Consider the following 12,854-nt stretch of genomic DNA (forward strand, 5'->3'; position numbering starts at 1 on the left):
CCGAAATCTCGCACGCTAACCACTATGCTACGCTCGCATGGGACTCTCAAATCTTAAATACTCTCAAGTGTCACTAGCTCAAATAAAACTTGCAGAATTACTACGCGTCAATGATACCGCTATATTTTCAATACTTTATTGAATGTATATTTAGGACTATTTCGATATTTCGTTAAAAAAGAAACTTGTTATATTTTTATTATTATATAATACATATTATATTGAATATAATTGTTTTTCAATATAATAATATTGAACGTAATAATATTAATAATTTTAATTAACATGTCAATAATAATAAATTTAGTATTATTAAGATATTATTAATTAACATTAATATTGTTGAGAATTAATAATAAATTATCAATATTAATATTAATTAATAATATATCAATAACAATAAATTTATTATTATTAAGATATTAATTAAAATTATTAATATCATTACCTTCAATATTATTATATTGAGAAACAATTATTCAATTATTATTGAGATATTATTAATTAATATTATTATTAATATTAATAATTTATTATTAATTCTCAATAATATTAATGTTAATTAATAATATATAATATTAATTAATAACGAATTTTTTAATTATTTAATTTTTAAAAAAGTCTCAATAAATAATTACTTAATATATTGATTAGATTTATATAATAATAATTATTTTCTAAAATAATGCAATTACTTGTAATAATTATTTAATTTATAATGTGACAATAAATGACGAGATCCGCAGTCGGATCCTCCCCAGTACCGAGCCAGTACAGACTCAACATATCCGTCATTCTTCCGACGCCGCAGAAGAATAAGATCCGCCGGCGGAAGAAATCCAGTACCGAGCCAGTACTGACAATAGTGGGAAGACGGTTCCGACAGTCGGAGCATAATCTGTACCGCGCCGGTTGCTTTTTTAGATCCGAATCGGTACAGACCGTCGGTACTTGCGGTCTGTACGGGCGCGGATCCCAGCCGGTTGTAAACTCCGACGTTCGTCCGACTTTTCCGCCTGGGCTACAAATTTCAGAGACTTGACAATTTAATTCACACCTTCAAAAATTGTTATGAATTAGAGATTATGATTAATTATTTATATATTCGACGAAATAATTCAATTCTCCTAATTAATCCATTATTCTATAATAAATCGTGTTATAATTTCTCTAACGGGCGAATTAATCTTTTTTTTATTTCGCCCATTTTTTTGTATATTCTTCTGACGGACGAAATAAACTATTATTCTTATTTCGCCCGTCACTGTGTATTTTTGTGACGATAAAAATTTTTTATTTTTAATAAAAAAAGTCTGACTTATAGACAATTGGAAGAACGAATAACAATTGGTAAAATAAAAAATGGGACATTTAATTTTTAAGTAAATTGTGAATTATGTCAATATTAGTGTATATGATTTTTTGATTTTTAGAAAAAAAAATATATAAATATATATATATATATATATATATATATATATATATATATGTATTTTTTTTAAATAAAATAAATAATAAATTTTAGTTTATGTGGACATTAAAAAGTCGACAGAAATGACAGAAAATTATTCCGACAATTAGAATGAAGAAAAATAAGAATTATAGGAAATAAAAATAAGAAAAATGAATTTTACTTATAATATTTCAGGTTTAAAAATTGAGTCAATTGCAAATATTCGAGTAAACGAATTTTAGACTATTTATAAAGGCGAAAAAAGTACTGGATTTCCAATACTCAAACCAATACTCACTCCAGTACTTTTTCCAATACTCATTCCAGTACTCTTTCCAATACTCATTCCAGTACTCTTTTTTCATAAGGGAAATATGGCTCTACGTATTGGCTGCATACGTTCTCGTTTCTGTAACGATGTTCGTTGTTGCTCGATTCAGTCCGTACGAATGGAACAATCCACATCCGTGTCATGCGGGACCGGAAATCGTCGAAAATCAGTTTTCGTTGTCGAACAGTTTCTGGTTCACAATCGGAACACTCATGCAACAGGGAAGCGACCTTAATCCCAAGGTAAGACAATAACGTTTGAATTTCGATTCTGCATTTACAAAACCAAGCTTCTATTTTCTTCCGTATACAATCGACAGTAGAATTCGTTTACCCTTTCTATTTATTTTTTTTTTACAAATCTTAAGTAATCCGATTTTTTAATGATTATAAAATAGTTTATAACAAAATTTTTATGTAACGTTAACTTAATAATGTCATGCATTTGCCAATTGAAGAAAACAGAATTAATTAAAGACGTTAAAGAGAATAATTTTTTAACCATAAAATATAAACGTAGACTTGATATAGTCACCTGCATCCGTCGCCATCCTCATTTCGCTTTCCGCCATCTAGTCTAGTCATTTCCTGCTTCATATCCTTTCTGCTACACTAATCTACTGAGCTTCCAAATTTCAATATTAAAACGGAAAATGTGAATTTAATACATATATGTAATAGATGTTAGCACCACTATTAACATTTATATTACGCATAATGTCTCTTAAAAATTTTTCTCGTTACTTTTATATGTGTATATGGAACCCTCAATGGTTCGCTATTTTTGAGGATTAGAACAACTACAAATGTGCCAAATTATAATTCAAAATTAAGAAAAATTTCAATACTACAATTAAATGTAAATGTATTTTTGCTAATCGACTCTCACAGACTGAGACAAGTTTCAATAAGGAATAAAAATTATTTCTAATTTTGTGCAAAAGAATATCTAATATAATCGAAAACTTGTCTTGGCATATATTAAATACAAAGGATATATTATTAGAATTATATTTATGTAATATTTTGACTAAAAATTATATTCTAATGATGTAACTGCAAAATGAAGTTAAAATGGAATATTGTCCGAACGTAAGATAATTAACTGAAAACTAATAATGTCACGAACGTGCATGAAATTCTGTGACAGGGAATTCATTTACAAATAATAATCTGATTGTAATGCAAAAATAGATAATTCTGAAATCTTTGTAACTTATTTTCATAATTACAATTAAATTGTACAGGGTGTCTACTGATCCTTGAAGTCCTGGAATTTGAAAAAATGTCCTGAAATGTCCTTAAATGGTCTGGGTTTTGAACTTTTGTTCTTGAATTTTCCATATTTTGGTTTTCAATATTCAATAATTTAAAAATTTTACTCAAATTTTAAAAAAAATAATTTTTTGATCCATCAAAAAATAATATAAATTTTTCATTTGATTAAAGAAACTGGTATCTAAAATATTAATTTTTAACTCTTTTTATAATAAAATAAATATTTTTGTTCAAGTAGGTTAATTTAAATTATGTTAATCGTAATATGAAATAATATTATACACAGGGTTGCCATAAAATTTTATTTTTGTTTTTCCCTGATTTCCAGAATTTTCACTTCTTCCCTGACCCTGAAGAAAATTAATAACTTCTTTTTTAAATAAATATTTAATCATTATTATTTTTCTATAGGAATTGAGATTCTCAAATTCAATAACTTATAAGAATATTGTTATAATAAAACATATCGATCACTCCGAGTCTTCGACTCGGAGTGATCGTTTTCCTCATGTTTTATAATAAATTTAAGATGACAAAGTAATAAAATCATTATTTTATTTCATAAAAATATTGTAACTAAAAATTCAAATTTTCAAAGATTTTAATTTTAACCCTTCCCAAAATTAAATTATTTCTAAAAATTCACGCTATAATGTTTTTAATATTAAATTATAATTTAAAATTATAAGTGAAATTAATTTTTTAATCAATTTTTATTAGAGAATTTCCCGAGAATTCAATTATTTAAATATAAAAATAAATAATAATTTATTCAGTAATTGCATGTTTTTTAAAATTGAATTTTTATGAAGAATTTTATCAAAATTTTTATTAACAATTGAATTCTTTCGACGAATTTAAAAAAAAAATTGTAAAAATAAATAGAATTTTCTCTCATTTTATTTAAAATTTTTTAAAAATAATTGAAATTTTGCGATAAGTATTGTTATTTATGAAAATAGTTATTTTCATAAATAATTCTTGCAACGAATTTTATTAAAAATTTTTTTAAAGAATTGAATTCTTGTGAATAACTTTATTTGTAAAAATAATTGAATACCAGAGAAAAATATTATTATTTATGAAAATAATTAATTTCTTGTGAAGAATTTTATTTAAACTTTTTTAAATAAATTGATTTTTTCAGAATTTTAAAAAACTTTTTAAAAATAATTAAATTCTATCTAGAAATTTTAATTAAAAAATTGAAACTAATTGAAATCTGACAAAGAATTTAAAAAAAAAATTTTTAAGTAATTGAATTACTGTGAAAATGTTTATGTTTAAAAAATTGAATTCTTGGGAAGAATTTTATATTTTTTATAAAAATAATTGAATTGGTTCGAAGAGTTTTACAAACATTTTTGACAATAATTGTATTTCTAGAAAAAATTTTGTATTTTACGAAAATAATTGTATTCTATGACCGATTTTAATATAATTTTTCAAATTTATAAAGCATTTTATCAAAATTTTTAAAAATAATTAAATTCTCAAGAAAGAAAATAATTGATTTCTAGCGAAGAATTTTATTCAAATTTTTTTAAATAATTGAATTCCCATAAAAAGTGTATTATTTGTGAAAATAATTGAATTCTTAAGAAGAAATGTATTGAAAACAATTGAATTGTATAGGGAAATTTTATTAAAATTCCAATTTAATGAACTAAATCTTGCAAAGAATTTTGTCAACATTTTTTTAAATAATAGAATTATTAAAAGAATTTTATTTAAATTTTTCGAAATAATTTAATTTCTCAGACTACTTTTTTCAATTTTTTTAATATATTTGAATTTTTTCGAGAAACTTCATTAAAAAATTAAAAATAATTGAATTGATGTGAAGAAATTTATAAAAGAAATTGGTAAATAATTAAATTCCTGCTAAATTTTTATTAAAATTTTGTTTAAAATTTTAAATAATAGAATTCTTTTAGAAAATTTTATTAAAATAGTAGATATCAAAAATAATTGAAATGAGAAAAATTTTTTTAAATAATTGAAATTTTGCCAAGAATTTTATTAAATTTATTTGAAAATAATTGAATTTTGGAGAAGAATTTTATTATTTATGAAGATAATTGAAATTTTGACGAGAATTTAAAATAATTTTTGAACATAATTGAATTTATGCGAAGTTATTTAAAAGTTATTTAAAAAGAAATTATTGTCAAAAATAGAAAAAATTGAAGGGTTTGTATTAGAATTCTTGGCAATTTCATAGTTCATAAGGCAAACTAAAAAAACCAAAATTCAGAATTTTCCTATTAATTCTAAAAATTTAATTTTTTCCAGTACTTTTAGTAAAAATCCCTGACTTTTCCTTGAATTCCTTGACTTTCCTGACTTGTGGCAACTCTGTTACACATATAAATGTCCTGGAAAAGTAAAAAATCTGTTCTGGAATGTCCTGAAAATGTCCTGGAATTTTAAATCATATTTTCAGTAGAGGATTTTAAATTTTGACGTCATATAATTTTCCCCTGTTAATTAATGGTTTAAAACAGTAATAATAATTATCGATTGACATTATAAAATTTTTAAAAATATTTTATTTGTAGGCAACTAGTACCCGCATTGTGAGTGGAATTTGGTGGTTTTTCACACTCATTATTATTTCTTCATACACGGCCAATCTTGCAGCATTTCTGACTGTTGAGAGGATGATAACTCCAATAGAAAATGCAGAAGATTTGGCAAGTCAGACAGATATTTCATATGGAACTTTGGACAGTGGCAGTACAATGACCTTTTTTCGGGTAATTATCAAGTTTATTATAAATTAAATTTTGTTATGTAGAAAAATTATATGTTAAATTATATCTCAGTAGTAAAAGACAATAATATCATAATTAAAATTATTATAGAATTCAATTTTGAAATAATTTTACCATTTTCATAGTTTTTTTAATAATTTTAACATGATATTGGAAAATTTTGCAGGACTCCATGATTGAGACTTACAAAAAAATGTGGAGGTTTATGGAGAATAAAAAGCCATCGGTATTTGTACCAACTTATGAAGAAGGTATTCAAAGAGTCCTTCAGGGACAATACGCTTTTCTCATGGAATCAACTATGTTGGATTATATAGTTCAGAGAGACTGCAATCTCACACAAATTGGAGGACTTCTGGACAGTAAAGGATATGGAATTGCTACGCCAATGGGTAAAACTTTAAATTTAATTTCCAAAGTTTATAGTTATAAATTTTGAATATTATAAACTTGCTTAGTTCTATTGTTAACAATGAAAATTTGTTTTTTTGATGATAATAATGATTCGTTTTTTTTACATTTCGTTCAAATTCATGTTAAAAGTATTTTGATAAAAAGAACTTTGCATGCTAAAAGTTTAGAAATGAAACAAGTTTTATAAAATGTAAATATAGCCTTCTCTTTTAAAATTTCGCAGGGTCTCCGTGGCGCGATAAAATATCCTTAGCTATTTTAGAACTACAAGAAAAAGGGGAAACTCAGGCACTTTATGATCATTGGTGGAAAAGTAAAGGCGAGACTTGCATGAGAACTGACAAAGGAAAAGAAAGCAAGGCCAATGCTTTAGGAGTTGATAACATAGGTAAAAAAAATTCTTTCATCAAAAAATAAGTGAAAAGTTTTAAATTCAAGAAAAATAAGTATACCAACCAGGCTTGCCAAACATTTAATATTTTTTAAGATCTTCAAATATTAATCAAGTTTTTTTCACTCTCAAAAAATTGCTATAATTTATAATTTGATTGATTGAGCTGGAAAAATCTCTGACAAAAAATTCCACGCAGAAGACATTGAATTAGTCAATGAAATCTTATTAAAAAACAAATTAAGGGGAAACTAAGTTCCTCCTTATAACCCAGCAGTCAATAAAGTGCCTATTATTGCCCTAGGGCAATAAAGTGTACCTTATTGACCGCTCGCATTAAAATTTCCATATTTTAAAATTTGATTTAAAAAATATTTTTTTTTTAAATAAAGGAGGAGTTTTTGTGGTTCTTCTCTGCGGATTAGCTTTTGCTGTGCTAATAGCAATCTTCGAGTTTTGTTACAATTCTAAAAAGAACGCACCACCAGAACAGGTGAAGACTTAAAAATTATAATAGATAATAGATTATAATAGATTTATTATAATATAGAGAACAACTAATCGTTTGTTTTCAATACCTGAAAAATTTAGAAATATTTAATTTTGCTCGTATTACTCATTTTTTTGCATGTATTTATAGCATGAACTTATAACACATTGAAGACATTATTAGTCATCTGTGTCTCATGACGGACTAGAAAAGAAATAAAAGGTACGTTTTTGCATTTTTTTTCAATACAGGAAACGAACACCAAAGACACATCACTTGATGGCTGGCACATATGATACAACACACTTACAGGAAACTTTACAATTACTTTTTAACAATTTACAAAACTCTTAATACATTTAGTTGCATTTATCACTAGTGCAGGGCTCGAAGCAGTGAAAGTATTTAAAAATAGGGGCTTTACGGACCAAAAATTAAAAATTACGGACCAACTGACAAAAATAGAATCAGGCCGAAGCAAATTAGAGAACATTTTACTTAAAACTAGAAATTCAATTTTTAATAACTATAAAACATGAAGAAATCGATAACTCCGAGTCTTCGACTCGAAGTCATCGATTTCTTCGTTATAATAATTAATAATAATTATTAATAAAAATAATTCATAATAATTAAAATCATTATCAACTCAATTATTATTTTTAAGAATTTTTATCTAAAATTCTTCTTTATATCGATTATTTTTAATAGCTTTTGAAAAAGTTCTTTGACAATTTTTAAATTCATTTCTTTACAATATTCAATTTTACGAAATATCAACTATTCGTAAATTCTTTAATTAAATAAATATTAGAAAATAGAAAGTAAAAATAATATAAAAAGAACTCAATTAAACTTTTTCAAAAAAATTAATTACAAAATTCAATTATTTTTTAAAATTCACGCTCTATTGCATTTAATATTCAATTATTATCTAAAATTTTAACTGAAATTCATTTTTATGAAATGAAAATCAATTTTTATTAGAAAATTCTTCTGGAATTCAATTATTTAAGTACAAATAAAATGCAAATAAATAATTTATTGAATAATTGAACGTTTCTTAAAATTCAATTCCCATAAAAAAATCGTTATCAACAAATTTTCAAATAATTGAATTCTATCAACGAATTTTAATAAAATTTTTAAGAATAATTACATTTTTCGAGAAATTCGATTAAAATTGTATTAAAAATAATTGAAATTCTGTATTCAATTTTATTATTTATGAAAATAATTGAATTCTTGCGAAGAATTTTATTAAAATTTTCAAATATAATTAAATTCTGTTAAAAAATTAACAGGAATTCAATTATTGTTAAAAATTTTAATAAAATTCTTGGCATAAATTAAAAATAACAAAATTCTTAGCAGATATTCAATTACTTACAAAAATTTTAATAAAATTTTTCGCAAGAATTTAAATATTTTCCTAAAATAATAAAAATCTTTGCAGAGATTCAATTATTTTCAAAAGTCTTAATAAAATTCTTCGCAAGAATTCAATTATTTTCAAAAATATCAGAGTTTTAGCAGAAATTCAAACATTTTAAAAAGTTTTGATAAAACTTTTTTTTGGTAAAAATTCAATTATTTTTAAGACAATTTTAAAAAAATGTCTCGATAAAATTCAATTATTTTTAAAATTTTAATGAAATTCTTCGAAAGAATTTAATTATTATAATCTAAGATTTCAACTGAAATCTATTTTTAAATCAATGTTTATGAGAAAATTCTACCAGAATTCAATTATTGAAACACAAAAATAAATAATTTATTAAATAATTGAATGTTTCTTGGAATTCAATTCCTATTAAAAATTTTATCAATCAATTTTTAAATAACTAAATTCTTTGGACGAATTTTAATAAAATTTTTAAGAATTTTTTCGAGGAATTCGATTAAAATTGTATTGAAAATAATTGAATTCCTAAAAAGAATTTTATTATTTACGAAAATAATTGAATTCCTGTAAAAATTTTATTATTTATGAAAATAGTTGAATGATTGCGAAAAAATTTATAAAAAAAATTTGTTATTAATGAAATTCTTGTGAAATTTTAATTATTTTTTGAAAATAATTAAAAGTTTTTGTAGAATTTTATTACATTTTTTTTTTTAAATAATTAAATTCTTTTGGTAAATTTTATGAAAATAGTAGATATTGAACAATATTTAATTTTTGCGAAGAATATTATTACTTTTGAAAATAACTGAAATTTTGCAATAGATTTTATTAAAATTTTTGAAAATAATTGAATTTTATTACTTTAGAAAATAATTGAATTCGTGTGATAAATATTGTTAATTATGAAAATAATTGAAATTTTTTAATGAATTTTATTAAAATTTTTGAAAATAATTGAATTTGGTGAAGAATTTTGCTATTTATTTATAAAGATAATTGAGATATTGACCTTTTTTTTTGATTTTTTAAAAATAATTGAATTTCGGAGAAGAATTTTAATATTTCTAAAAATAATTGAAATTTTGACGAGAATTGTTAAAAATTTTTGAACATAATTGAATTTCTGCGAAGAATTTTATTACTTTTGAAAATAATTGAAATTTTGCAAATGAATTTTATTAAAATTTTTTAAAATAATTGAATTTTATTACTTTAGAAAATAATTGAATTCGTGTGATAAATATTGTTAATTATGAAAATAATTGAATTTTTGCGAAGAATTTTATTAGGGGAGAGTGGGGCAAAATGGGGTACCTTTTTGAAATTGGCTGTTTACAGAGAACCAAACGAATAAATCGATTCAGCTAAACTTCAGAATTCTTCTTTGTACACTTAGCTTTGAGGAAATTATGATTATAGCGGAGAAAAAAATTTTTGAAAGAACTTATATCGTATTTTCTAAGAAAGTGCTAAAATCCCATTTTGCCCCACCCGTGGGGCAAAATGGGGTGGCATCAAATAACTATACAAAACATTGAGTATTTTTTCAAAATTCATTCAATTCTTGTTGTATGAGATTATAAATACAAACAAAAAGTAGGATTCTTTATTACTATGAAAAAACAAGTAATATTAATTAGAATTTAACAAAAAAAACATGGATATTGCAAAATATCGATACATCGATAATGAAACATCGATAGTATAAATGCCTCAAAGCAAAAATATCGATTCTTCTGCAGGAAACCTTTAAATATGCATAATTTAATGTTTTTAAATAGTTTTAATGAAACGGCGTAGCTTCCGGCATGCCCCACACTTAGGTACCCCATTCTGCCCCACACTGCATATTAAAACAAAATGCAATGTTTACAAGTTATTGTAAACAATTAAACAATCTATTCTATTGGAAATTACTCTAGAATAAGTACTGAAAAAGATACCACACTTGCCAAATTAAATGCATTATCCCAAAAAGTTTGGAGAGCACTTTAATTTTGAAAAAAATTCATATTTTTTTTGCTTAAAACTTAAAAGTTGTATAACTTTCAAAAAGAAAATTTCTTTGGGGTGTCTTCATAATTAATAACAGTTTCTTATCAACATGAATGATATATGTCGAGGATAAAAAAATTAAAAGTACCTATCATGGAAAAACAGAGGTACCCCATTTGACCCGCCTACCCCATTTTGCCCCACTCTCCCCTACTTTTAAAAATAATTGAGTTTCTTCAATCATTAGTAATTTCTCTAAAATTGTCAATATTATATCGTACAATTTACCAACTTTTCATCCTTTTTGAATAAAATTACAGACTTTACGGACCTTTTTTCAAAAAAACGGACTTTTACGGACTTGAAGCAAAGTTACGGACTTTTTCAGGATTTACGGACCTACTTCGAGCCCTGCTTGTGAAAGACAAATTAACGTTTTACTCATATTAAAATTATTACTTGCAAATTCCACTAGTTTTCGAATTTATTCTTCTTCATGGATACCAATTTGGAAATGTGTTTTTATACGACACTGTCTTTACTCGCTAACAATCTTATGTCATTATCTTTATTATGCTGTTCTTTTTTTTCTTATATATTTTTTATAATTTATTGAATTGTTTGTCAATATCTCAAAAATGCATTTTTGGAAATACTTTTAATGGTCATTTTCGTTTTTAGCTACGCTAAATTAGCCTAAATAACAAATTTCCAAAATGACACCTGAAGAACATGAAGAAAAAAAATTGTAAACTAGTGTTATTGTTACGATTCATTTGCGGCATGTATAATAAAATTAATAAATTTAAAAAACTTTGTCACAGCAACATTTGCCAGCACCACCCCCTACGTGCTCGGGTTCCTTACAAGGTCTACCTCAAAATGTGCAACAGCAACCGCAAAGTCACCATCAACAAGAATCACTTTGTGCGGAAATGGCACGTGAATTATGTCGCGCTCTGCGTTGTCGCGCACCTTCTCGCAGAAGAAAAGCCTGCGAGAAATGTTCAACTCATGTCATAAGTTATCATCATTCAGACAATCCTACACCGACTCCCATAAATGGGATTAGAACTCAGGTAAGTTTATCAAAAATTCTAAAGTTTCATTTCAAATATAAAACTGCTCTTTTTATTTCTCACTGAAATTTATAATCATTTCTTTAAAGAAATTTATTTTCAAAAATTTACTTATAGTTCTTTAGGTTTATGAAATTGTATCAGTAAATTTGAAGTTTTAATAAATAATTTTAAAAAATTCTTTTTACAGACAACCGACTTAGGAGTTCCGGTAGAACTGTCGCCACATATACATATGCATCATCATCATCATCATCATCCATCTCAAGACTACGATGGAAATTAGTATCAAGAGAATCCTTTTGTTTTAAAAATGCGCTGCATAATATAAATTATTTCATAAAACGATTTCTAGCACATTTAAAAAAAAAATGCCTGAAAGTAATTTATCTAAAATATTTAATTTTAATGCACAGTTAGTCAGATAGTCTACAAGTCATTTAATACAAAGCCTAGTTAATTGCGATTTCGATCCGTCCTTTTTAAAGAGAAACAAATCATTTGTGGTACAAGTACAATTGAGTTATACATTATACGTAATAAAAAGGGCTTTAAAATGCCACTTCAGTAATTTGCTCATTAAAAAAAAAAGTATACGTAATTAGAAATTTTGTTCTTTATTCATCAAATTCGCAATCATGAAAATTTTTTTTAATTTGATAATTTCTTACACTAAAAATTAGAATTGAGCTAAAAATATTAAATGTACCGTAAATTTTTGAAATTAAACCAGTGGTTTTAGAAGTTTTGTCGAGTTTGTTTAAAACAAAAATTTTGAAAAATTATACTATTCCAATAATATTACCAATGGCTCGTAATATAAAAAAGGGAACTTAAAAGTTTGCTTAAAATTTGATAAAATGTTATCGTCATTTGTAGTTCAAGTTAAATTACGCTCAATCATCATTAATTTAAAAAACATGTCTCTTAATTTTAACTCGCACTAAACAGAAATAAAGCGTTGTAAATATCTAGTATAAGGAAAGTATAGGTATTAATATTGATGCAAATCTGATATTGAGGCTTCGAAAACAAATTAAACCAGGCATATAACATTTTTTCGACTTTAATAAATTTAAGCACAGGGATTTAATTTAACAGTTGTAATAAAATTCATATCAGATGCTTTAAGCCCTCGCATGTTTTGTATTTAAAATCACATACATAACTGATGATCTTAATTGTTCTCCGATAATACAAAAAGGCCTGTAAACTGATTATTAAAAAGTACGAAGTTTG

General features: G+C 24.5%; 1 protein-coding gene across 4 annotated transcripts in view; it reads left to right on the forward strand.

The window, feature by feature from the left end:
- The window catches only part of LOC122509144 (glutamate receptor ionotropic, kainate 2-like), a 154,788-nt gene extending 142,004 nt beyond the window's left edge, over window positions 1-12,784 (forward strand). For 2 of the 4 annotated variants that reach the window (XM_043622959.1, XM_043622957.1), the window contains exons 14-20: window positions 1,823-2,026; window positions 5,623-5,820; window positions 6,005-6,230; window positions 6,476-6,640; window positions 7,036-7,136; window positions 11,361-11,615; window positions 11,806-12,784. In XM_043622959.1, the coding sequence (XP_043478894.1) occupies window positions 1,823-2,026; window positions 5,623-5,820; window positions 6,005-6,230; window positions 6,476-6,640; window positions 7,036-7,136; window positions 11,361-11,615; window positions 11,806-11,901 (1,245 nt within the window). In that variant the 3' untranslated portion in view covers window positions 11,902-12,784. Of the gene's footprint in view, window positions 1-1,822; window positions 2,027-5,622; window positions 5,821-6,004; window positions 6,231-6,475; window positions 6,641-7,035; window positions 7,137-7,283; window positions 7,356-11,360; window positions 11,616-11,805 lie in introns of those variants that run through there. The other 2 variants (XR_006302300.1, XM_043622960.1) reach the window with 2 other exon arrangements.
- The last annotated feature ends 70 nt before the right edge of the window (window positions 12,785-12,854 follow it).

The sequence above is a fragment of the Leptopilina heterotoma genome, unplaced genomic scaffold (genome assembly GCF_015476425.1).
Source record: "Leptopilina heterotoma isolate Lh14 unplaced genomic scaffold, ASM1547642v1 Lhet_6, whole genome shotgun sequence".
NCBI classification, from domain to species: Eukaryota; Metazoa; Arthropoda; class Insecta; order Hymenoptera; family Figitidae; genus Leptopilina; species Leptopilina heterotoma.